At 45.1% G+C, this 27,441-nt stretch overlaps 5 protein-coding genes across 5 annotated transcripts; 4 read left to right on the forward strand and 1 right to left on the reverse strand.

Moving 5' to 3' along the window:
• Positions 1 to 7,642: 7,642 nt before the first annotated feature.
• GLRG_09458 (beta-lactamase domain-containing protein) lies at positions 7,643 to 8,290 on the forward strand (the record flags this gene model as incomplete). Its single annotated transcript, XM_008100143.1, has 1 exon — positions 7,643 to 8,290. The coding sequence occupies one exon, from the start codon at positions 7,643 to 7,645 to the stop codon at positions 8,288 to 8,290; it is 648 nt and encodes a 215-aa protein (XP_008098334.1).
• A 1,202-nt stretch (positions 8,291 to 9,492) lies between these two features.
• Positions 9,493 to 10,305, forward strand: GLRG_09459 (methyltransferase domain-containing protein; the record flags this gene model as incomplete). Its single annotated transcript, XM_008100144.1, has 1 exon — positions 9,493 to 10,305. The coding sequence occupies one exon, from the start codon at positions 9,493 to 9,495 to the stop codon at positions 10,303 to 10,305; it is 813 nt and encodes a 270-aa protein (XP_008098335.1).
• Positions 10,306 to 20,382: 10,077 nt separating this feature from the next.
• On the forward strand, positions 20,383 to 21,528 carry GLRG_09460 (uncharacterized protein; the record flags this gene model as incomplete). Its single annotated transcript, XM_008100145.1, has 1 exon — positions 20,383 to 21,528. A coding segment is annotated over one exon (1,146 nt), but the record flags the coding sequence as incomplete, so codon positions are not given.
• Positions 21,529 to 23,317: 1,789 nt separating this feature from the next.
• GLRG_09461 (uncharacterized protein) lies at positions 23,318 to 23,656 on the reverse strand (the record flags this gene model as incomplete). The annotated part of the gene is made up of 1 exon (XM_008100146.1): positions 23,318 to 23,656. The coding sequence occupies one exon, from the start codon at positions 23,654 to 23,656 to the stop codon at positions 23,318 to 23,320; it is 339 nt and encodes a 112-aa protein (XP_008098337.1).
• Positions 23,657 to 24,512: 856 nt separating this feature from the next.
• On the forward strand, positions 24,513 to 26,495 carry GLRG_09462 (integral peroxisomal membrane peroxin; the record flags this gene model as incomplete). Its single annotated transcript, XM_008100147.1, has 2 exons — positions 24,513 to 25,904; positions 25,959 to 26,495. The coding sequence occupies 2 exons, from the start codon at positions 24,513 to 24,515 to the stop codon at positions 26,493 to 26,495; spliced, it is 1,929 nt and encodes a 642-aa protein (XP_008098338.1).
• Positions 26,496 to 27,441: the final 946 nt, after the last annotated feature.

Here is a 27,441-nt window from a genome sequence, read left to right on the forward strand (position 1 = left end):
AATACTATATATTCTTAGTAAATATGTTATATCTTAAATATAATACTAGATTGGAGTATCTACTAAAGTAGGACTAGTCTATAAGAATATAAATATACCTATTATTATTAAAAAGGGCACTAAGGTTATATAAATCTTACTAGTCTTAGGGGAAGAAAGCGTATAGGCTATTAATAAAAAGATATTAAATACTATTACTAAAAGTAACTCTATTAACTTTATTAATATTACTAATAACTTCCTTAATATAGAGGGGGAGTTTACTATAGGAGCTAAAAAAGAAAAAGAACTACTAAATATCCTTATACTACTATAGGAAATACTAAGATATAGGATATTAAAGCTAAATAAACACCTTATAATTATTAACTACTATAGTATAAAGATCTATACTAATAACCTTAAATTTACTAAAAAACTTAAAGAGCTCTTAAATAAGTATAATATTTACTATAACTATAGGTTAATACTTATACTAAATAAAGATAAGATATAGATTAAGCTCTTAAATAAATAGTAAAACTAGAAGTAGAACGTCTAAGTATTCCCTCTTAGCCTTAAGGATATAGAGCTTATTAATAGCTAGAATAATAAGTAATATAAAATTAGTAAGATAGGCTAGTAATTACGCCTTATAGCACTTACTTATCCTCTTTTTATTATATAAAAATATAAGGAAGATAGAATAAAATATAAAGGGTATATAGTAGTTAATATAAGGCTACTTAATAAATAAGCTATACCTAATATATACCTTTTACTAGACTAAAAAGATATTATATAATCCCTTTAAGGTAAAAAGAGGGTAATAGTCTTTAATACGTTAGAGTTCTTTTACTAGCTTAGTGTATATTTACTATATTAGGATTATATAGTAATAATTAGCCTATAAGGGCTTAAGTACTTTAATATAGTGTTAATAGGCTTTAAGAACTCTTTAGTATATACTTAGTAGTTTATAAATTAGATCTTCTTTAAATACTAACACTTTATTAAGGTATATATTAATAATATTATAATCTTTAGTAACTTAAATAAAGAACACCTCTAGCACCTAGAGATAGTCTTAAAGATCCTTAATAAGTACTATATATATATTAAAGTATAGAAATCTTTTACTAGTTTTCCCTTAGTAAAGCTTCTTAGCTATATTATAGATAGTAGTAGTATCTATAAGACAGATAACTATATTTAAGCCTTTAAATAACTTACTTTTCCTTATAGCCTCTAGAACCTTAAGATATACCTTAAAATAAGTAAATAGTTATATATAGGAATTCCTTAGTTTAATATAATTACTAAGCCTCTTTACTATAAGAAGATAAAACTTACTAAGTAACTAAGAAAAAATAATATACTAAAACCTAGTATAACGTGTTAGTATAAAGTAAAAATTATAATAAAAAAGATATTTAACCTTACACCTAAGGAGCTTAATATATAGAAATTACTATAAGAGAAACTTTATAAATAAGTAATAAGATATTACTATAATCCTAAGAAACTACTTTTCTTTAAAATTAACACCTATATTAGTAGTTTTAGGCTTATAGTTTCTTAACTAGATTATAACTAGAATAGTAAGAAAATACTTAGTATTAATATAGAAAATAAATATATTAAGCTAATCTTATTCTTTTTATAAACTATAACCTAAGTAAAAAAACGTTTTAGTACTACTAAGGCTAAAGTTATAGCTATTATATAAGCTATAAAGAAACTTTAGAAGCTTATATAGTCTAATAGGCATAAGGTTAATATTCTTACTAATTATATAGTAGTAAAAGGAATTATTACTTATATATTACTAAGGATAATAAACCTTAATAAGGCTAACCTCTACCTTACTAATATAGTAAACTATCTCTCTTAGTTTTACTTATATATCTTTTACGTCTTTAGTAAGCTTAATATAGTACTAAATACGTTTTCCTACCTACTAGTTATATAACCTAACTTATTAAAATATTTCTTATAAAAAAATAAGCTTACTAATATTAATAATAATAAAAAAAGAGATATAATAGTAATAGTATAGTATATAGGTAATTAGCCTTTAAACCTTAGGATAGCTACTACTATAATAATATAAATTAATAATAACTTTATAAGAAGTATAGTCTTAGGCTACTAAGGTAATAAGAAATTTAAGAAGTTAAAAGCCTAAATTAAGCACTTATATAAAAGTAACTAAGAATTTATAACCCTAGATAAGGCTAAGAGAGAATAATAACTACTTTATAAAAAAAGATAATAGCTATAAGTACTAACCTTACCTTAGGTAATTAATAATAGAGGACTAATTTTTTATATTACGTCTAATAGTATATATAGACTTTATATCCTAAAACCTATAATAAAAAGGATTTTTACTTTTACTTATAATAAGAAGTTTTACTTTAGGCGTAATAGAATACTTACTAAGTTATATAACTTTTATATCTCTAGTAAAGTAAAGCTAGTAAAGTTATATCTTACTTACTACCTAACTTACTAAAGTAACTAAATAAATTACTAGAAGACTATAAGATTACTTTAACTTATTATAACACCTAAAGTGCTTTACTATATAATCTCTATAGACTATATTATAAATATACCTAAGGTGCTAATATAGAACAGTTTCTAGGTACTACCTAACCTTACTATATTTAACTACCTTTACACTATAACCTATAAGTTTAGTAAAAAGACGTTACTAATCCTAGGACACACTAAGTATAAGGCTTACTACTAGGCCTAAGTACTTTTATAAACTCTTATAATATATAACTAAGGCCTACTAATAGCTATTATTAGTAATTATAATCCTAAATTTATATTAGCTATTTAGGTAGGAATATTTAACGCCTTAAAAGTAAAGCTATTTATCTTTATAGCGTACTACCCCTAGACTAATAGCTAGAGTAAGAGGACTAACTAAATAGTTAAGATTACTATTTACTTTTATATATATACTAACCTAAATATACTATAGATTAATATACTTCTAGTGCTATAATACTTACTTAATAACTTACTTATAGTTATAATAAGGTAGTTACTAAATAAACTAGTCTTTAGATTTTACTTATAAATAGTACTAGAATATATTAGTACTAAGGGACTACTAATAAAGTCTTTAGATATATTATACTAGACTTACTAATCTAAAGCTCTAGCTTTAATTAATATAGTAGGATTAATATAAAAAAAGTAATATAACTATTACTATTACCTTATAGACTTTACTATTAGTAATAAGGTATTCCTTTAACTTAGTAAAGGCTACTTACTACCTAGTAAGCCTAAGAGAAAGTAGTCTTTTTAGTGTATAAGCCCTTTTTAAATTACTTATATAGTTAGGCCTAGTGCCTATAAACTTAACTTACTGCTATAATAAAAAGTACACCTAGTAGTGTTAACTATATAGCTATAAAAAGTACCTATAGGTAAAGACCTTTTTAGTAAGAAGTAGTAACTACTAGAACTAGTAAAGGTTAATAGTATAAAAAAGTATAAGGTTAAATAAATTATAAGATAAAGAATTAACTAAAAAAAGAATTAGCTATTAGTTAAGTATCTTATTAAGTAGAAGGGGTACTTACTAGTAAATAATATATAAGAGCCTTATAAGAATCTTATACTAAACGCTAGTAACTTAGTAAAAGAATATAAGAAAAGTAACCTTATTAACTAGAGTTTAGAATATATAAAGAAATAAGGCTAGAAACTAGCCCTAGAGGAATTTCTCTAGAACCCCTTACTAATAATACTTAAATTATTATAATCCTTTCTAATAATATAAGGTAATACTTAGCCTTATACTATTATTTTTAATAATACCTTTATTTTCTAATCTTCTTTTTAATAAAAAGGAATAACACTTTTAATACGCTAACACTTTTTTTTTATTAAACTATATAATAGTATAGTAAAAAAAGACCTAAATAACTATATATTATTAATAGTTAAAAAAAATAAAAAAAGTAACTATTTAAAATAAGTAACTATACCTATCTTACTTATACCTATAGTTAATAGCTAGAAGATATTTTAACCTACTTACTTATAACTACTATTTTTTTATATTTATTAACTTATCTAACTTATTACTTTTCTTTATAATCTACTACTACTTTTTATATTATAATTTACTTTTACTTTTTATAATACTAGTAGTAGTTAAAGCTAATTATAAGTATAATATATAATCTTATAATTATACTATTAAGAAAACCTAAAGCTTTATAAGTAATTTTAACTTATATAAGGACATCCTTAACTAAGACACTTTTAACTTTAATAAATTTATTAATAAGGACGTTAATAATAATAAGATATCTAAGTATATTAACTACCTTACTTAGGCTAGTGCTACTAGTAGTTAGTAGCTTATAGAGGAGTATAGTAGTAGTACTATAAGACCTAGCTTTACCCCTATTAATCCTTTAGCCTAAGGTAATAACTAACTAAACACTAGTATAAGTAGTATAGGTAAGGAAGGCTAAGATAATAAGGCTGCTATAAAGGACCCTAACTATAGTAATAATAACACTAGTAATATAGATCTTAACCCTAACTTTAATAATAATAAGGTAGGTAGTAAGAACTTTAAGGTGTCTAAAGTCCTAACTAAGGAAATTAAACTTCTAAATAGTATTTATAATAAGACTAAAAAGGCTAATAAATATATTTAGTAATAAAAAATAGTTAAGTAATAAGAGAAGTATAATAAGCTTTATAAATATATTAAGTAATACCTTAATACACTTAATTAAGATAGTATATTATAAACTAAATAAAGCGCTATTAAGAAGGCTAGAAATAAAATAGTAAAAAAAGTTACTATAGTAGCTAAAGTAAAGGCACCTACTACCTTATATAAGAATATATTTACTACTAAAAAGTTAATAATCTCTATTAAAGAGGAGGTAATTATATACCTTAATAAAGCCTTTTATAGTAGTAGTAACTAAATACTATATAAGGACACTAAGGTCTAGGTCTAGTACTTCTATATAAGCTAATAAAGCTCTAACACTAAATAGTTATATACCTCTTTAACTTTAAATAAATACTTTTAATAGTAAATTATAGCCCTTATAGACGCTATCCTTACTAATTATAAGAAAAGTAAACTATAGTCTAAGGAACTCCCTAGTTATATAGTACTAATTAGCTTTATATTCTTATACTAACCTAAGTAAAGTAATTTTAAGGTTATAAGTACCCTCTTACTTATTTAGCGCCTAGACTATATCTCTATATTAGAAATTTAGTATACTTACTATATAAAAGGCTAATTATACTTAATTAACTAGCTAGAAGACTAAGTTACTAACCTTACTACTAAAGTTAATAAGTACACTAAGTTAATTTATAAAAATATAAAAAATACTACTACTTTAGTAATAGCTATTAATAAGGCTAAGGTAGCTATAATAGTATAAAGTAATATTAATAAGGCTATTAGAAAGAGCTTATACACTAAAGCTAAGAAGATTTACTAGTAAGTAGCCTAAATTAATAATATTAAGAAATAAATTAACACTATTAAAAATAAGGTTAAGAACCTTAACTATAAGGTAGATAATCTTAACGCCTTTAATAAGTTTAAGGCTAGGGATTTTAAATAGTTATAAAATTAAGTTACCTTACTTATAAAGACACTCTACCTTTAGTAAAAGATATATACTACTACCTAAAGTGTTATTAGTAACATAAGCTTAGGTAGTAAAAGTAATAAGTAACCCTACTTAGTAAAAGAACTTAGTAGCCTTATAGGCCTATAAGGAAAAAAGCACTAGGCTAGGGCTATAAACCTAAGTAATAATAATAATAAGTAAATAATAAAGTTAAAATATAAATAAATAACCCTAAGGTATAAGGCTATAATATAGAGAAGATAAGAAATAGTAAATATTACTTTCTTAATTAGCTCTTAAAGTATTTAGTAAAAGAAAATAAGGTCTTTTTTAAGGGGGGGCACTTATTATAAAATAAAGTAGTAAGTGCCTATAGTTAGGAGATAAATAAATAGTAAGGACTAAATACTTAATATATATATAATACGTTATATATACCCTAAGTATATATCCCTTTAGTAAGTAACCCTTTATAGAAAAAGGGTTAACTATAAATACACTTACTATCTATTACTTATCTTATTTTATATTATTTATTTAGCTCCTTATTATTATTTATCTTACTTTACTACTTTACTATTACGCTTTGCCTTTACACTATGTTACTTTATAACACTACTATAGCCTAGCTTTATCTTATTAGAACTATAACAGCTGCTAGGAAGGCTGTATTAGCTAGAGGAGGTCTTTACCCTATGTACTAGGCCTGCCTAGCTAGAGGAGGCTAGACTACTAGTTCTTAATAAGTATTATAGCTATATAACTATTAACTTTATATAGAAATACTAGTAGTATTATATCTATTTATTATTTCTACTACTATATACCTCTACTATCCTCTAGCCTCTAGATATAGCTATCTTTAGCCTATTAAAGTAGGCCTATTACTAGAGGGTTAGATATCTAAATAACTAGGTAACAGATTTAACTATTACTAGTAAAAAGGTATTCCTAAAGTGTTATTTTAAGGCCTATAAGGTATTTATTATAGATATTAATATTAAGAGTAGCTAGAGGGCTACTAGGTTATAGCTAGTATCTAGAAGGCACCCTCTATCTAACCTACTAGTCACTAAGGCCTAGCAGGCCAGCCAGGCCAGCCAGGCTAGCCAGGCCAGCCAGCAGTCTAGTAGCTAACAGTAAGATAAAGCTAAATCTATTATCCTATAGTTAACCCCCTATTAATTTACTAATCTATAGTATTAATTACACTAGTTAACCTAGCTAGGTAAGGATAAGTTAGATACCTATACTATCTATTACCTATCTAAAAAGGTATAAAAGGGATATAATAAGCAGGCATCTAGAGCAGCCCTTCTAGAAAAGTAAGTTAACTTATTATAGGCCTAGTTAGATAATATATAGTCATATAAAAGGAAAAAGGTCTGCCTATTACCTAACAGCACCTTTACTACTATAGAGGATATTATCTAGGCGCAGAGTCTAGATGCTGGCAATATAGATAGTCCGGATAAATCTAGGGCATCTGAATTGCCTAGCGAGGCCGAAAGTTGTATATAGGTGGGCGGCAGAGATAGTGAAATAAGTGGTGATAGTGGTGGTGATGATGGTGATGATAATGTCTCGGATGTGGGGGTGTCTCGCAAGTAGGGTGGGGGAGTTACTGTGCACTTGTTGGTGCCTGTGGACTATCCGGCCGGCATATCACGAGTCATGGCAAGCCTCTGGCTGGGTATATAATACAAATCCCATTCAACTACTTAAGAGTAGTGCTGACATGAATTAGTATTATCGGTAGAGCCAGAGCAGGAAATCCGTTGCAAAGCTTTCGAATTCTTAACCCTCACCCAGGCATATTTGCCTACTATGACGGCCGGACTGGAGAGAGGTTTCACTCGGATCAACCCAACTGGCTTGACGATGGAGCTTTCACTCTTGGAGTATCGACATACTCCATAATTGATGGAAACGAAGCAATAATCTTTGACTCTCACATCACACCAGACCACGCTGAGGCTGTGATGCGTCATGTCCAGAGCCAAGGAGTTACAAAAATGTCTGTCGTCATTAGCCACTTCCACAACGACCACATTGCTGGGACAGAAGTATTTGCGAAGGGCGGCGCCACTATCGTGGGCAACGACGTGACAGCGCAGACAGTGGAGAGTAGAGCGCAAAGTCTTGCTGCCGACGACCCTCCTATTCATGCAGTACCTCCAACCAATATTTATACTGGCATGAAGGCTATGCAGGTTGGAAACATGAGTGTTGAGATTCACAATTTTCAGATTCACACTCCTGATGGAACAGTGTTGTGGATTCCATCAAAGCAGCTGTTGTTCGCTGGCGATACTGTTGAAGATACAGCAACCTTCATCTCTGATGCCAAGAGTCTGCCCACGCATCAAAAAGAGCTTCAGCGCATGGCGAGCTTTCCAATCTCAAAGATACTACCGGCTCATGGTGAACCTAATCGAATTGCTACCGGTGGTTACAACGCAACATTTATTGACGCCACATTGCGATATATCGATGCTATGATAGAGGATGTGCCCTACCCAGCCGCTTGGACGCAGCCTCTTTCTCAAGTTGTTGCTGCTGATGTGGCCAGTGGCGACCTGATTTACTTCAGTCAGTATGAGGAGGTACATAAGAGCAACGTGGACTCTATTCAGAGAGCCCGTGGAAAAGTCGACAGCTGAGCGGTTATGTTTCCACAGTTGTTCATCGTCTAATGTTTTGCGGTTAATACAAATTAAAGCAAGAATTATGCATCGAACATTGGAATAACTATGTGTAGCTTTGTAGTGTGCATAGCAGACGTGGACTTTCGGAACATAGCTACCTAATAGTTGTTCTTGTTTGTAGTCCTAATTTAGCGTAAGGGCATGGGCAGGCTAAACCACTCATCCACCCTACGAGTTTTTGGGCGTAATCTGGACCCAGAAGTCTCGTGAGTAAGAACTATTCAGTTGTTTAGAGACTTAAAGATGGGTCTCTTGCTCAAACCGAGTTGCCATTTCTCTTCACACTACAGCGACTTCTACCACTTTGAAAATACGTAGCCAGCTGGCCTATCAACTTTCCACTGACCTTCACCAATAATAGACCGGATCAGCTGGTATACTCAGCCCTGCTGTGTCTGGACCCAGATGAAAAGACTCTTGTATTCTTCAATGATGTAAATTCACCCAAGCTTCGGTAAGACAGAGAATGTGATCCGTATAAACAGCAAGCAGTGAACCTCTTTCACACACAGAAACTCACATAACTGCAATACTTTCAAACCAACTTACTACTTATCTCTCACCATTCCTTTGTCAGCGTACCGATGAGATTCACAAGCTATCCATGCGCGCTTTATCTCCACGTGTTGTGATTGACAAGTCAGAGTGTGCGATAACACCCACTTATGCAGCCTCACATCAAAACAAGGTGTGTAACCAGTAAAAACCAAGTCGAGTACGATAACAATGGTCACACTGCGTCAGGGGGGCATAAGACCATAACCCAAGTGTCTCAAATTCCTCTCAAGTTTCGTGACCTGCAGACGACTTGTCACGGAACTTTATTTCCGGGTGGAACGTGCCACCTGCGGTACCTCAACCAAAAAGTTGTGACGTCGACGGCGTTTACTGGTGGAGAAAATGGCGGTAAGGGAGTGGACGCATCCCCTCAGCTCCAAAGGAGGAGTTTGTTACAAAAAGACAGTAGTAAGCTGGATTTCTCCTTGGGATGTTTGCAACCTTCAAGTTGGTTTCGCCCTATTGAAGCAAACGGTCCACGACTCTTGGGGTGGAAAGTTCTAAACTTTCTTTTTATTAAATCTACTGTCCGACTTCAATAAGCCACGTAAACCTGAAAACGAGGTCGCCGGACATCTCGTAACTATCGCCTTTCCACCATGCCTTCAGCCCGCGACGCCGCCTCCGAGGTCCCGGACATGAACCTCTATAAACTGGGCCGAGTTCACAGCACACTTGAAGGTTTGAAAAACAAGCCAGAATGGACAGCGGATGACACAAAATCTTTTGACTGCATGCACTACCTGGGCGATGCAGCAATTGATAACGCTGCCAAAGAGCTGGGACTCAAAGCCGGCGAGAGGGTACTCGATATCGGGTCCGGCTTCGGTGGAACAGGCAGATATCTGTATCGACATTACGGTGTTGCAACTACCGGGATTGAATTACAAAAGGACATTCACGAGATTGCGCAAACTATCAACAAGAGATCCGGGGCCGGTGACAGGGCAACATCATTCAATGGCAACTTCCTTGAGCTCGACCCCAGCCTCATGGGTGCACCGGTGAACCACATCGTCTCTTTCCTCTGCATCCTGCACGTTCCAGAGCGAGTGGTCCTTTTTAAGAAAGCTTGCGATGTCCTGGAGCCGGGCGGGAAGTTATACATTGAAGATTTCTTTGCGCGAGCGCCTCTCGATGGTAACACTCTTGAGACTCTCAGAAGTTCGGTCTCATGTCCTTATTTGCCCGACAAGAGTCACTATATGCAAGAGCTCGAGGCAGCCGGCTTCGAGATTATCAACTGGGTGGATATGTCAACCACCTGGACGGAGTTTGTTCATCATCGTGCTGGAGAATACAAAAAGGATCCTTCTGTAGATGCTGATCTGACAGCGTTCTACGATGCTGTAGATGCAGTGTTTACAGGAGGCCAGGTCGGCGGAGCCAGGGTCACCTGTCAAAAGAAATGAGTGCACATTGAGTCATGTTTTTCAACCAAGCTATTGCTTTTAAAGGATTACAGGATCAGGGTCTACTCTAGTAAGATAAGTTTATTGCTCATAGATTATAACTAACTACGGTGGTCCATGCCGAAAGCTACAATTAAAAGCTACCACAAGATTTGATACTGCATCTAAGATCTTGAACCATGACTGGCTCATCCATATAAGCAAACTAAGTTGTCGAAGATGTTATGTGACCGATGATATTAGGTGACATTCTTTCGCTTCCTTTCGTGCGCTGTCCAGGGCTAGTTTAAGCTGAGCGTCTACTAGGTCCAGGGTGCTAAACATGACCTCGCGCGTAGCTTTCCCCGAAACGAAAATCGGTACTGGTTCAACTTGAGGTTATATTTGGGCTTTCAGCGAGAAGTGAATAAACCCAGCTGCCGACCTCTTTGTTCTCCACCTTCACGTAGGAAGAAGATGCCTTTACAAGCGTGTCTGGTACAACACAGAGTAACCGCGCCATCACAAAATTAATCTAAACTTTGCCAACGGTGACGGGCTAATTTTACTATCATATCTGCAGTACTCTTTGACCAAATCATGCATACACTCGGATCCGAGAAAGAAATTTTGGGATGAGCGGAGGAGAAGAAAGATTCGTCCTCAATTACACTAGCCCCATAGCGCTCCTGGGATGATTTCGTAAGCTGAGTGGATATGGTGCACATTTCGAAAAGTAAGGACATCCTGGGAGCAAAGTTTCGTGCGGTAGTCTCGAAACGAACGAATCAGGAAAGTTTCCACAAAAGAGCAATGTCCAAGTACCTATGGCAAGCTCCTACAGGTTGAGCGCAGTCACGTATGTTATGCAATGCCTCTTCCTTGGAAACCAAAACTGAGTAATACTATACGGGGTTGGGGTTGAAGGGGGGGTTACGTTTGACGTTAGAGAGTTGACACACTGACACAAGTTGAAAAAGACACTAAAAGCGGGAGAAAGAGGAAAGTAGGGGAGATGGGAAATCATTGCTGTACGCACCCACAGCAAAGCTTACACAGAGAAAAGAGAAGAGGCAAGGCCTGCGTACACACTTATCCGGTGTTCAAGGAAGTATTGGGTAGGAGTCCAAGTTATTAGTACGAATACAGCGCTTACGACATGTGGGCTTGTACGCAAGAAGCATAAGCCAGTATTCAATAGGCTGATGTTTGTCTGAGTCAGCCTTTAGATTACCGTAGACTCTGGTTAAATCGAATAACCGCTAGAGAGCAATCTAGCCAATATTAGCTAGCGAGTATCTACTACGCTAAGCCTAAAGTGAGAGGCGGTCACTGGATCAACTGCCAATCATAAGTCAATTTGCTGGCCCTTGCCACCTAACTTGCTGCTGACGTAAGTGATTAACCCGTGCTTTTGCCACCTCCAGACCCCTGCTTCTGCCATCACACTATGCCTATCACAGCGGCCGCGATACCCCTTGCCGTTAGCTTGCTCATTAGCAGTTATTCGATTTCACGAGAGTTTACGATACCTAGTTGAGCTTGGCGTTATACTCGCTTGTCGGTTGGGCCATGCGAAATGGATATTGGTGATCTGCAGCTAGTGAGACAGGGAGAGAAGGATTGATAAGCTCCGCTGTGTCCAGGGACACGCGGAAACTACGACTTCCGAAGACACTCAGAAATCATGCTCAAAGAAGCTCACGTGCGCCGTGTATCACCAGTTAGTTTCCCGCGGTTAAGTCTGAGCGACAAACTGTCAAAACTTCTGCTGAAGGGTTCATGAAGAACTGAATGAGGACGGGATATGTATTGGAGTCATGGGCAAGCATGGCAGAAGCAATCTGTTTCAGAACCTCTCAATATAAATCCGTGCTCGCGCCTCGATGTTCCGTTCGAACATCAAATGGCTTACAAAAATCTTCAAACACTCTATCCGTTACAGATGTGAAGTTGCGTATGTATGACATCGCAAATCTTAATAGCGCGAGGTTTACTGACTCATCTATGGTCAGAATTATCATGAATGCATTGAAACTTGATAGGTCAGCATTGTGGTGGTGGTTGTTGTTGTTGTTGGTGCAATGAAGGTGTCGCAAAAACGACGCCGTTAATCGCAAGCAGCAATTAACGCCTAATATGTCCTGTGACAGAAGGCAAGCGCGGCGAGTCGGATAGCCTATCGTTCCGAGCAAGCGATAGTCGGTGTCTGTACTCCGTACAGACTGCGCTAGGCGGTTAGCACAGCCCAAAGGTTACATTATAGAGAAGGTGGGCACATGAGTAGACACAAATGTGAGTGTGTGGCGGGCTACACCTGTCACATGCGTGGCGGTCGGGGATTGGGCGCAAATGGAGAATAGTGCCCTCGAGGCTTGGTTTATGGCTGGACTACGGCAGGGCCAAGAAGGAAGAATTGGGTGACCATGCGGTGACGACGCACTCAATGAGGATAAGTTTATTAGAGGAAAATTACGCTGCCCATCAAAACACGCATCCTTAGCAAGAAACCAAAGTCAAACCTCATCTAGCATGAGTAAGGCCACTGACGACGAGGTGCACAAGGAGACCTAAGCAGTGGAAATTACAGGGTTTTAGAGAAGAATGCCAATGCACACAAAGCATATTTGTCTTTCTACAACGTATAGGCCCTGTCTCAGTGGCAGGGTACCGGGAAATATTCGGTCTCGTCATGATTCGTCTCAGTCAGGTGTGCCCCGTTTCATTATGTCAAGCCGATATTGGAGGGGACTGATTTTACGAGAGTCTCGGCTAACTTAGTCCTCAGGTGGGAGGCCCGGCTGTGCCGGACCCCAATCTCGAATAGGTAAAGAGTACACAATACGGGGTACGGAGTAGATAATAGCCATATCATCCGACCGTTTTAGAGTATTATTGTGTACCTGTTTGACTTTAAGAGGGGCTGTCTTGGATACGTACCCCAGTAGCCATACCTAATCAAGTATTTGCATGGGTGCGTTCTGGTAAGACCTTCCATTCCGCGGTCTGACATAGGGGAATGCAGGGTGATACGGCCTTGCATCGTGACTATGCCACCAAGCCCAAGGTCGGGTAAAAATGTATCATGTTTCCAAGTTTTATGACACGGACACCCGGTTTCTGAAGAATCAGCGGTGCCCTTTGAGTAGTCGGTTCATACAGAGAAATACCGTCGTTGATTCCACGAGTAATGGAAATGACAGGGAAATATGAAGTCATCGACCTAGCCAGGAGCAGAGCGTATTCGAGTTGGGAAAGGTAAAACGTAGTTATTAATACGCAATCATTATAACAAACATATCCGTTATGATTTGATGGCGGAGAGACTTTGCACAGAACTTACAGCAATTTCAGTTTAATACGACGAGTTTAGGTATAGAGCCGCGGAGAAATCAACAGGGTATACAGGGTGAAGAGGCGCAAAAGGGTATGGGGAGACAAACAACCTGTCAATCTAGAGTTTTAGTATATCACTGGTCAGTGGACTTAGGAGAGATTGGATGGCGCCATATCCTATTGGAAAAGGGGGAAGAGGGTGGGACATGGATGTCGGTGCGCTCAAGACAGAGTACAGTTTGACAGTGTACGGATAATGGTAGGAATAAAGCGAGTGTAAAGGCGCATAGACCAGCATAGGACAGGATTGGAGGGCAGACAGTGGAAGCACTTTGCTTTTCCGGCTGGCCGTCGCTAGTGTACCAGCGTTGCAGACATTGGTTGCGTGGCGGTCTTTTTCTTTCTTTCTTTCTTTCTTTCTGTTGGTTGAGCCTTTGCGTTGGTGTATTTGTATGCGTGCGACGCCAAGAGACGCAGTATGTATCATTTGATTCGCTCGGTTGCGTGTGTAGTATCCGTACACACTGATTTAATACCGGTAGCCAAGCAGGCATGAGCATACAAGAGGTTGCTAGTAACTAGAGGGGACCCATGCCGATAAATACCGGTCTTACTCATATGAGTGGAGGCATGGCTGGCAATGAGGGACCGAATCTTTTGCTTTGGTATGAGTTCCAATACATTGACTACAGATCTTGGTGCGTGCGCGCGGGTGTGCACACGGGGAGGCTAAGATACCACATACACACATAGAGTACACTACCTAGGTACGAACAGACAGATGTCAAGAATCTCTAGACTAATTTGGTTGAGCTGGCAGAACCATGATGATCCCCGTCTTGGACGTGGCAGCGCATCATCGACAATTCCAGCTTACGAAACTCTTACGACATGGATAGAGGGCGCGACTAGATAGTTTGTGTACGGCCAGCTGCCGAGCATCCATGTGTACGCTGTACATGGATATGTGGAGCAAATTAGCAAGAGTGTACGAATATGGTACTAAGTTGCAGGCGAGGAACTAGATCTAGACAAAAAGGTGCAGGCTCATGTTTGCCCGGACAAAAACAGAATGCCGATCTGCCAATTATGGCACCCTGGCTAGCTGCTAGGTATTCCATGGCACCCCAGTGTCAATGCTTTGCACCAGTAAGGTAAGAGTTTGACAAGGGGGGGGGTCCGTGATGAGTCGCGTGGGAACGACGGGCGAGCATTACCCAAATAGAAGGCGGAAGCAGCCAATAAACGAAGCGACTAGAGGCTGTATGACGGATCAATTATACCCGTGCCACTACGACGCGAGGTACTCTACGGATATGCGGTGGCATGCCAAGCCACAGACAAATAGTAAGAAGCATGAGCCTGACGGTGGATACCTTGCTGATGTGCAGGTTGAGTGAGAGTGAGTAAGAGGGGAGTGACAGCTAAAGATTTGTCACGAATCGTTTGCCCAAGTTTGGTTTCTTATGTTTTACGACGAGGGCAAGACCAGGTAGCGTGTTTCCGGCGACCGTCGTCGTAAAGGTAAGGTGAGGGAGGTGAGGTCAAGCCGGGCGGCGATGAGGTGTGATGAGTGAGATGAGATAAGGAGGTAAGCGAACAGGGGTTTCTAGTGGCAGGGTTAGCCACGGCGCACCTTAGATCGGTGGGGCGAAGGGCGCAGGGTGATACGAAGCCTTCGTGCAAATCAATGCCGCACACAATACGGAGTACACTACCTAGTGTACTCCCGCCCACGTCGCTTTTCTGCGTTGACATCCTTCCTCAAGGCGAGGTGTGGTAGAGGGGTGGGGAGGGACCACGGCATGAGAGCCAGGAGGAAAGCTGTTTTTGGCTGTTTCGACCCGGGGCTGAGCCGGCCAGATGAGGAGGAGGTGCTTTGAGAGAGTCGAATCAGATGCGAGTTTGTTCAAATCCAGTTTGTCAAGGAGCAGAGCAGCGAACGAGCAGTGCCAATGAAGCACCTTGGTCGATAAAGGCTAATGACAAAGACTCTTGGAGCCAGTCGGACGTAAAATCCACTCATTGGATGAGAGGGGAGAAACAACTCAAAACGGCGTAGGGTTCTTCTGTCCAGGGTGGGAATTAGGCTATGGATATCTCTGGCGTTGAGCTAACTGGGACAAATCTACCGCGTCAGATGTGTCAAGAAAACACTGTGCTCATAGCTTTTTGTGTGAGAGGGAAAACCTAGCGTCGGTATGTACGGATACACTATGTATGCACTGCGGAGTACGTACAGGTATGGATGTACTCCGTATACTATGTACAGTGTGGCAGGGGGAAGTTAATTACCCCTATGATGTTACCCCCCACAGCTGATATCATAGTAGAGGGGGAATATTCGCCAAAAGTGAAGTCCTGCAGTAGGGGGGTGAACATTAGTTACCTAACAGGGGTAATTAACTTCGGCCGGATACCATTGTATGTATGCCATTTGAGCGAGAGGGGCCGTACGGGGCTGTGTACGTACCTTTGTGAAGATGAGGTGTCCACAGACTATAATCCAACTTTGCGTAGGGCATCAACGAGTGATGGGTGGTGTCCAATAGTAAAATGTAGGTGAGATCCATGGCGCCCATTAAAAACAAGGCGCGTAGTTTGCATTTACAGGCAAAGTGTTGGCACGACGGGGAGGCAAAGGAAAAGCAAAAAAAGGAGATAAAAAGTACCTACCCACCTAGGTGTATGTGTGTGTGTGTGAGAGAGAGAGAGAGAGAGAGAGAGAGAGAGAGAGAGAGAGAGAGATACGTATCCGTACTGTGCCGCCCATCAGTCTCTTCCGTTCAATCCCAGCAAGGCCTGTCCTGTCTGAGGGAAACGTATCTTTCTATGTTTGGTGTCCATCCTCACCCTAGGTATCCGTACAGATGCACACAATAACTGAAATACGTACCTATCCATAGGCGCCAAGATAAACCCAACCCAATCTGTCCCAAGTACAGCCTAGTGTAGATAGCCCCCTGCCCAGGCCGAGGCTGCCCGCCTCCTTAGCTCGTCAGCCTACCGTTTTTACCTACCTAGGTAGGGAAGTCTACCTGACTGCAGGTTATATCCGTAGCCTGGGTATTATTGTACATGTAGCCACCAAATGAGCCTTTTCCATCCCCCCTCCTCAGACCCTACAACCACAAACTCACTACTCACTGTATCTACCTATCCGCTTGTCTTGTCTACTTTACTTTTCCCTTTTTCAAAACCAGTATCCATCATTTCTTCTTCCCATTTTTCATCATTCTAAATCGCCACCTTTCCCCTCGAGGCTTAGCACCCTGTCTCGCACAGATAGATACCCATCTTATTATCCATTGTAGTGTACGGCAACGCCCCAGTATATTCTTTATTTACTCTTCCGTCTTTCTACTTCTCTTCCTATCATCTCTACTCTACACACCTACGCCTTCAGCTACTGTTCTAGTCAGAGTCAATCACAGCCATTGACGTGACCGCTCTATAGAGTCAGTCAACAAGTCGGGTAAGTACTTGCGTGGAGCATTCTGTTGTTCATCGTTCTTCCGTCTACACGAGCAACAAGAGAGAGGGGCCAAGAGGTGTGCTGCTCGCCCAGGACAATGCAATGCAATGCCATCCATCCATCCATCTATTGCTTTGAGCCAGGCATACATACAATGACACAATGACAAGATGTCGTTTGTGCCCCTGCCATCTATGATTACTTACTTGCCTACTTCCCTACCTACCTAAAGCAATGGGTTGATCACCTTCTTCCCTCCTTCCCACCCCTCCTCCTTCGCTCCTTCCGTCCGTTTGCCAGTACGCTGGCCGGAGAGGTAATATTCATTTCCTCGTATGCTCAAGCTCCTGCCCTTTTGCTTTTGCTTCTACACTCGCTCACCCCTTCTTTCCTGTCGCCGCTTCACTCACCCCGCCTCTGCCGTCGCCAACTGTCACTTCCCTCCTGTACCCTTTCCTCTTCATCCTACGCCCTGCCCTCTCTCTTCCTTGCTCTCCTCGCTCACTCTATCCATCCCTTGATAGCCTCCATTTCAATCAGGGATCCGCGTCCCTCTCTCCGTATCCCCCCCCCCCCCCCCCTTCTTTTTATTTCATTTTCCTCTTCCACGTTGTTCCTCTTCCGACTCCTCCCTAGGACCTAATCCTAACCTGGACTACCTACCAACGCAGAGAAACCCAAAACGATGAAATTAGATCCACAGCCAGGCAGACGTTGAACCCACCACGCACCGTGCCCGCCCGCCTTGTCGACCTACAAACGCTATTTTAGGTCATCACTTCATCATCATCATCATCGTCGACGGTAACCGCCAACGTTTTACCGCCACTTACAATTTGCCACATTCGCGTCCCCTCTTAATTACATTTCGGAGTGAGCTTGTTCACTGTTACCAGTGCAAACACTCCAATCGACCATATCGAACCTACCAACGGCAGCGTTTCTTTCATTATCCGTCTTCTCATCTTCGCGTCGGACTCTCACGCGAAACAATTCATCAGCGATCTCTGTTCCACGCCAGTCAAGGCCAACTACTGCTGGCCGTTCTCTTGGCCGACTGACTAGCCGGTACGTTGGCTTGATGCTGCTTGTGTCCAAGATTAGGATCGCGAATTGAAAAGATATCTGCCTAACACTGCGCCAGGCAACGGAACGTGGCCTTCTTAAATTCTGGGCATGGGCCGATGAGCTTTTAGCCAGCCACTCAACGCCGAAGGAGAAATCGACGGGTGCACCCCTGCTTGATCAGTCATCGTTTTTAAGTTACGGCGCTACCTTATTAAACAGTCATGGCGACTTCTAGTGCCCCCATCACAAACGGGTCACACAACGGACAGCTGGACATAGACCAGGAACGCCGACGTTGGTTCGCCGACTTTGAGGCAATAAAGGCCCGGTTCGCGGCAGAGAAGGAAACTCTCAGATCGAGATTCCTCCAGCAACAGCGCGACGCATGTACTGACCTGGATGACGAGGGCCGCTACGCCGACCTGCCAGGTCTTCCTCAAAAGGCCCGTGACCTCCTCCAGAAGTACCAAAACGAGCTTCGATCTCACCGCTGGGCCGCCTGCCAGCATAGGTTCGACAATGAGGAAAAGGATCGGGCAAGCCGCGAAAACGACGCTCTTCGAGAACATTACCTGGTCTTCCCCGTCCCTGGCTTCTCCGGACAGAATGTCCACAATGCGGGTTACAACACCTCGGCCGCAGGACCATTGAGGCGACCCTCGGTGATGGTGTCAAGTCAGACACCACCGACTGGGCGCATAGGATTAACATCAGATATTCCGGCTCGCGGTCCTGCGTCAAGTTCGATCACCAACGCGATCCCGCAATCACGTCAACCACTGCCCCAAGGTGCCATGGTACCCTCGCAATCCTCGCAGTCCGATATGAGTTCCGCGCCAATGCCCCACCAGCAGCTTCACAACCAAGGCCGTCAGCCGCAGCAGCACGCAAATCAACATCAACACAATCAGAGCTGGCCACATCAGGGCCAACCCGCCGCGCAGCAGAGATCACCCCACCTGACCTCCGTCTATCAGCAGCAGCGGCCAGTCAACGGTAGTACAGGGGTGAATGGTCCTGCTCGCGTGCTTCCTTCGCAGGTTCCCGTCCTTGCAAGCAACCACTTTGGCCCCATGCGAACCAAGCCCGCTGTTGCCAGGGCCTCGAGCGGCGGTCATCTCGGGGTGACTGACTCTACTACACGCAGTAATCGAGTTCCTCTCCCACCAATCAACGCGCCACCAATGAGTTCCCGCGATGACAGGTTCCAAGCGCACAATGCTAGAAACATGTCGCAACTGCCTACGCCGCGACCCGAAGACATGGCGAGACAGGCTATGGATATTCAGCGTTTAGCGAAGCGGAAGTCCGATGCAAGTGAGGTGTCGGTCAGAGACACGGATCTTAAGCGAGCCAGAATGGATGCTCCCCACTCGATTGCGCCTCGGACAATCACCTTCAAGGAGGTCTATCAGGACGGCAAGGCAGAATACAAGCACAACATTGTCAAGTATGACGACATGTTCTACATCTTGCGCTGTGATGAGCACGGTGTGCACTTCAAGCAGAATGCTCTCGCTGCCGCAGCGAAGCATCTCCACGGCGCCTCGCACGGTCACCAGAGAAAAGAGCATAAGCTAGCTGTGGAGACGCTTGGGTTCCACGTCGTCGACTGTACGGAAGAGCTTGCTGCGCTGAACAATGAATGCGTGCGACGGGCGTTCCAGAATGGCTACAAGCCCCTGAATCAGCTACACGGGCCGAAGTCCGGAGGCAAACGACTCTCGGGCGGCGCCGCAGCCGGGGTGGATATGGCTGGCGAACGGGCCGCATCAGCATCGCAGTCGCCTTTCCAGACTGCGGCACAAGTGGCCGAGCTACATGACGTCAATGGAGAGGATGAAAAGGAGGAGCAGGCCAGGCTGGTGACAAAACAGCAAGTCTCGACGTCAACAAAGAATATCCTCAACCCCAAGGCAGGAGAGTTATATCATGCCAAATGGCCAAGGAGCAGCAAACTCTACACCGTCATGGTTCTCGGTTGGACAGACCTCAAAATGTGTGGTTGGGAGGAGAAGCTGAGCGAAACGCAGCTCTGCGACAGAAAGATTAGGCCAGCTTGCTACGTTTATAACGACGATGGCATTGCTGGATGGGCACCTGGCTTTGGGGATGGCGAGGCTCGTGTCTTGGAAAGAGATATTCCTGTATTGTGGTTCGAGTCCAAGGGGAAAACTCGCCTTGGCTGGTTGGGCATTAAGTGGCTTTTGGAGCCTATGGCACTCGACGATCCGAACCGACCAGCTGATCCCGACCATCCGTCAAACCAGGCACGAAAACGGTATGCAGACATTCGTGGGTACGACTCCTTCGAGGCCATGCTCGCGTCATCAGGCGCGGAGGGAGCGGTGCCTACCAAGGTACCGTCTTCCGCCTCGGCGTCTGACTCGGATTCGATTCCGGATGTAGACATGTACGACTTTGGCGACAATCCCCCGCTCGTCGATGATTCGGACGACGAAGACTACGTGGAAGGAACAGGCGATAAGGACAAGGAGTTGGACGAAGAAATGGTGGACGTAGAACCCCAGCCCCTCAGGCGGAGCACTCAAGAGGTGCGCCCTACTTTGCGGCTGGGCGAAAACGGCTGGCCATCGGGCAGATTGGGAGGTGCTGCCGGAACACGGCTATCTGCTCGGAAGGACATGCCGACAGCAACCGCCAGCGAGGATGTGACAATGGATGATGCCAGTCAGGCAACTTCGTCAAAGAGTTATGTCACTGGCGACGAAACACCCAATACGACGGGTGTTAACGGTGGTTTGCCCAGCTTGGCACTTGGGACCCCTGCTAGTTCGATCAGCGAGAATGCTGTCAGGGTAGGTCTTTCCGAATCGGCTACTGGAACCAATGACGGCGCTTCTAAGAGTGTGGCGTCTCCGGATTCAATGCGGGATCCGGGTGGGCGTGCCGCGATTTCGGAACCTTCAACAAGGGGCAACTCGTCTCAGAGGCTCAACGAACAGGAGAGCGCAAAGACGGACAGTCGGAAGGATTTGCAGCATGGGGAGAACGGGTCTCGGTTGGGTCATACAGCTATGGCCAACCTCGCCCAGAGCGCCGTGACGGCTGCGTCTAAGTCGCCAAGCTTGAGCGTGGAAGCCCCTCAGATAAGCCCTGCGTTACAGGTTGCCGACCTACTCAATGACGCTACGACCCCTGAGAAAGCCATTGAGCAGCCGTTAGCATCCACTCGGGATAAGCCCGCCGAGGCTCGCCGACCTCTGCCGTTGGGACCCATGCCAGATTCTCGCTCGTCTGGCGTGGCAGTAATTCAACCAACGACTCGGAAGCATCCTCTGCCACATAAACCAACCCTTGGGCCAATCAGCAGTCAGAGGGAGGGTGTAAGTCAGCAGCCGTCGCCGACTCTGTCTGTGCAAAGCAACGGCAATAGGGAGGAGACACCGGGAATGCAACCCCCAAGATGCGGTAGTGCCGGTAGCGCCGAGAGCATGCCGCGGCGACCTGATCCTCGCATGAGCATTAGCAACGCGGTGGAGGATGAGGGTGGTGATAGGATACGGCGGACGGAGCTTAGCCTCCCCGAGAAAGACCACGGACCCGGCAGCGGCATCTCATCAGGCAACAACACGCCCAGAGTATTGACACACATCAGCCTGGCCAACGATGCACGGTGGAGGGCTGTTCGCGCGTCTGAATCGCCATGCATGTCGCCGGCCATGATGCCATCGCCCGGTGTCGACCGAAGCGCGGCGGCATCCCCTGCGTTGGGCGGCAAGAGAGAGATGGACAAGACGATCGACGTGGCCGAGTTCCACGAAGGCGACAAACACTGGGCGCGGGAGGGCGAGTTCCTGCGGTTCATACTGGAGGGCGAGTCCGGCAGTGTTGCGAAGACTAAGAGGGAGGACGGAGTTGAGGCAATGGTGGACCCCTGTCTAGTCAAGGCAGCGCAGATGACGGGGTCAGAAGTAAGGTTGATACTCAAGACGGGTGGCGAGCAGCGCTTCGTATTCAGCGGGAACACTCTTACGGGCAGCCATCGTGGAGCTAAGCTGCAGACGACCAAGTTCTATCGATGGGTGACGGCCAACAATGCAGACATTGAGCACATTGGCTAGGGAAGGGAGTGAGAAGGTGGTAGCCTGACTTTAGGCTTTCTTTGCCACACTATTACGGGTCTTCGCATGGTCGAGAGAGTGGTCTAGGGACTGGAATTGGCTGCAGCGCGAGATGGGGTTCCCCTCCCCTTTCTATTTTCTTCTTTTTCTTCTTCTTCTTCTTCTTCTTCTTCCCCACCTTTTCCACTCCCATTCGGTGTTCACCTCGACACTTTTCTTCCTCTCCTTTGTCAAAATTGGGTTGTAGAATTAAGATGGCTATTGCTTGACACGGAATAGGCGATATCTTGGGCGCCAGGATGGGTGGGCTTCGCAGGCGTTTTGAGGGGTGGTTTCTCATCAGAAGCATTTTGTTTTGGAAGGGAGTTTGAGTTGTTTCTAGCTTACTTGGAAGATTCCTCAAGGAGATGGGTCTGCTAGGTAGTTAACACGGATGAGCAGCACACTGCGGTCTCTGATAGCATGCCTGAACTGAGTGATGAGTGAGGTTAGTGAGTAGTGGGAGGGTGATGTGATTGAAGAGACGCAGTTGCAGTTGCAGTTGCGGCTTCGGTTAGCGGCAAGACTTTTCGATGGTAAAGAGGCTGGACATGGCGGTGTTGTTGGAACATATTGTGGCAGTACCGTCCGTGTGCAGGTCAAATGGATTTGCATGTGATTACCGGGGTTGAATGCGAGGACTGAATCATTGATTGACGGGCAATTATGTACACACACGTGGATACTCATTACATACCTACCTACTACCTACCTCCCTAGGCAGGTAGCCAGGTCGCTCGGCCAGTACGTAGAGGTAGAGGCTAGTGCAGTACCTCGGTAGGTAGGAAGAAGTCACTTTGTGTGCTGGTAGAGGAAGAGCGGCACTGGCAGGTACCTTGGGTACCAACCTACCGAGGTGGGCAAGCAAACAAGTCTCACGTGCACATCCCCAATTCATGTTCCTGCGGAAGCAACGGCCACCTACCTACAGTACCTATCTAGGTACCTTCCCCGGCCTGATACAGTCAGTCTCGTCTTCACGCGACGGTCGCTTTCTACTTCTTTCCCTCGCGTCGTGTCGTGTCGCATTCTACCCGCTTGCATCACACTCCAAAGACGACCAGTAAAACAGAAACGCGCCTCGCTGAACCTCTACTGGACAAGAGACCGACAAGCACAGGCAGACCGGTGCTGAGACGGCCACTCTAAAGTTTGACAAGTGGGCCATCGTGTCAGCGACGACGACGACGACGACGACGACGACGACGAACAAGACAACTAAGAACACGCCGACTGCTACGATAGCAGCAACAGCGGCAACGACGGCAATACGAAGCCCAGCCGGACGCGATATTGGCTCCCCCACCAGCCGACTGAGACCGATGACGTTGCGATCCACCGACTCGAATCCGGCCCCTTCAACGCGCATGCGGTTGCTGAGCTGAGAAGAACTTTACTGCTTTTCGCAAACCCCTTCGAAGCTCTTCGGCCCTCTCCGGGACTCTCCTTCCACGACTCCCGGTAAACCCATCCCTTGCATGTTGTTTGACGAGACCTTTCGCGAGAAACGACGTACTCTCTGCAGCACCCTACCGGCAGTCACTCAACATCAGCGGACCCAGTAGAGGACACCCCGGACATTGATGGCTGCCTTTGTGAGTGTCCTCTGCGCGCAACATGCCCCATCCTTATCTAAGATCCTTGCCCCCCTTCCTATCTGCCCGTGTCTGTCATCTGCCTAGCATTACCTCTCTCTTTCTTCCGTCATCGTAGACCAGGTCCGCGTGGCTGCCATCCCAGCACCTCAGATCCGCATCGTTCCGTCACGGCCGAGATCAACATCAGACCGGTCCAGGGCAAGCCAACGCAGGGTCGAGCTGAGCCGAGCTTGGGACAGCATAGCTGCAGCCAAACAACTAACCAACCAACCGAAAAAAAAAAAAAAAAAAAAAAAAACCCAGAGACACCGAAGCTACCTTCCCCCCCCCCCAGTTGTTTGTTACTTTGCGCTTAGGCGTGCTTCAATGCATCAGCCACCACGTCATAACTGTCATCTCCCAGGCTCTGCTCTCTATTCCCTCCTCTCTTCCAGTCCTTCTCTCTTTCTCGCTTTCCCCATTCGCACAATCACATACCACCACCAAATGGCATACTGCCTGCACACTGCATCTCCTCGTCGGCCTCACTGACGGCTTGCGACTGTCGCTCGTCTTAACTACCAGTCGACCGTTCCCAGGCTAACCGTCTCCCGCCACCCGTCGCAGGAAACACCCTGGCTAGTCCACATGTCGACCCCGAAAGCCCACCGAAGCGCGGATGCCGACTCCGGTAGCGACCCCTCCCAGACCCCCGGCGTCGACAGCACTCCCTCAGGCGCGCCGCCCACGTATGCGACCTTCTCTCCCGTGACCCTCGCTGCGACGACCCCGAGCCGCTCCTCCCGCCGGTCCACCATCATCGTCCATCAGAAATCACCCCTTTTATTAGCCACTCCGCCCCAAATCACCCGCGCCTTAGCATACTCGCACCCCTTCCTGCTACCCCTCAACAAACTCGCCGGCCTGCTGACATGGACGACCGATGATCCGTGGGAGAGCTTCCTGTTGCTAGCCTCCTATTGGGCGGTCGTCCTCTACGGTGACATGGTCGTGCGTGTGGCCGGACCCATCGTTCTCGTCCTGACCCTGATACTCGGCATGTACGGCCGCCGCTTTAGTCCGCTGAGCAGCAGTGGGTGGACCGAGCCAGCTTCCAAGGACGGGATTGCGTCGCAGAATACGGGGGCTGCAAATATGGGCAAGGGCGCACCCAAGAGTAGTGCCAATGCCACCACCGCCAAGGGGCATCACCGAGGCGAGTCCGAGGCGACGAATACCAGACACCAAAAAACGCTCGACGAGATTGTCGAGACGTTGAAGGAGTTCACCGGGCGGTGTAACGTCCTGCTCGAGCCGCTCCTCGAACTGACCGACTTCCTGAGCACTCAACGCACGCCGACGTCGGCCACGACACGACCGGCCTTGACGACGCTGTTCGTGCGGATATTGTTCTGCACCCCTTTCTGGGTGGCTCTGACGCTGCCGCCGCTACGCATCATCACTACTCGGAGGGTGGCTCTGCTCTCCGGGACGCTGGTGCTGACATGGCATGCCAGGGTCATGCGGGTCGCCCGGACCCTCTTATGGCGCAGTGCAACAGTCCGGAGGACGGCGGCCCTGGTCACCGGCCTCACCTTTGAGAAGCCCATCAAGGCCGTACCCGCACAGATCGCTGCCGAGGCAAATGGCGGCATGGTCCACGCTAAGCGCCCTGCTGCATCCGAGCTCACCAAGGCGCTGCGGAGGCAATCGCACAAGCATGGTAATAACGCCACGAGCAAGGACGCCGGAGTCAAGTTCACTTTCATCATCTACGAGAACCAGCGGCGCTGGGTCGGGCTGGGCTGGACGCAAAGCATGTTCGCCTACGAACGCTCGGCCTGGACAGACGAGCACAACAACCCTGTGCCGTCGCGTGACACGTTTGAGCTGCCCGAGGTAGAGGACGGGAGTAACATGCGCTGGCGGTGGGCTGACGGAAGTAAGTGGAGGGTCGACGGGGTCCCCGATGACGGGACCGAAGCGGTCGACAACGACGGGGAGGCCGGGAAGAATGGCTGGATTTACTACGACAACAAGGTGAGTTGTGTGGCGTGAGGCAATGACTCACAGCGTGGATTAACATGACACCAGTGGCAAAACGGCCGCCGCGGCGCCGACGGCTGGGGCCGATGGACCCGGCGCAGGAAGTGGTACCGCGACGCGGAGTTGGTGGAGGTCTCGGAAGATGAGATGGCACACGAGCTGGATGCATCACAACCGGCGAATCCTCCGCTGCCCGGATCACCGACGATGAAACCCCCGGGGCCCGCCCTGACGACGCAGAGGTACAGCACGCTTGAAGAAAAGATGGTATCACCAACGCAATCAGCACAAGACCTAACGCTGCCAGACAAGGATCTAGAGAGAGAGAATGAAGATACGGCGTCAACTCTGTCGACCAGCTCGGGCGGGCGGTCGTTCTTCAAGGCGCCGTCGCTAAGGAGAAAGGTAACAGACAAGAGCGTCGCCAGCAAAGCCGACATGGAGCAGGACCGCAGCCGCAGGGCTAGCGAGGCCAAAAGCGAGGAGGAGGCGGCAGCGCTGGGGCTGAAGCTCAACCTTGCGTTGCAGAGCAAGGACGGCGGTCAGTGGGGAATTGGCGACGAGGCGAGGATGAACCTGGAGTGAGAGGCCCGGGGGGGGGGGGGGGCGGCGCCGCCAACCCACCCGCCCTGGACTTTTTACCTGTTTCTCTTTCCGTCTCCTCTCTTGGGTGGCCGGTTTCTGATGACTCGACGTCGCTGATGGTATTGGAACGGCACGGATGAGCATGTACGGCGTTGACGGCTGTAGAATATTTTACGTGATTCGTGGAGTGTATTTGGGGAAATACCGGGGTATAGGTACAGGCATAGGTGCGGGTAAATGCGAGACCAAGGGAGGGCGTGTATTTGTTACGTGTACAAGACATAGTGGCCTGCTACTTTTATCACTTTTTTTCCCCTGTGAATGAATGAGGCCATGCCTCTAAATTGTGACCAAAAAAAAAGGTGCGTGACCAGGTATACACAGCATGAGTGGTGCGCAGCTGGGCTGGGCATTGAGGACAACGAAAGCATTGGAAAAAGATGGGGCACGCGGGGTATAGAGTTCGGGGTATCGGGCCTGCTGAGCAAGGCAGAGTGAATGAAAACTGACGGGGGGTGAGCTGAGGAGAATGTGATGGATGAGTGAGTGAGTGGGACCGGATGAGAGGATGGATGGATGTGTTGGGAGTGATGTGAGATGGATTGAGGGATGGGCTCAGCTGCGACGAAATGGTGACGGGGTCAGCTGGTCCGTCGCCTGTCGGGAGTCGGGATCTTTTTTTTATTTTTACATGACTTGCTCAACTTGCCGACAGACAGGCGTGTGCGTGTGATTGTTAGCCAGTCTGTCCCGTCAGTGGTGACACGGCCCAATGTCGGTGGTGGTGCCTGATGTTGGTGTACTTGCTAGGTATTCAGGGACACACTCACACACACACACACACACCTATGTCTCTTTTCCACGTCTTCGTTCCTCGGCCTGTTTCTGGTTCCCCCTTATTTTTCTTGTTCTTGTTTCTTGTTCTTTTTTCTTCTTCTGTCCTTGA

This window comes from Colletotrichum graminicola (assembly GCF_000149035.1).
Source record: "Colletotrichum graminicola M1.001 genomic scaffold supercont1.49, whole genome shotgun sequence".
Classification (NCBI taxonomy): Eukaryota; Fungi; Ascomycota; class Sordariomycetes; order Glomerellales; family Glomerellaceae; genus Colletotrichum; species Colletotrichum graminicola.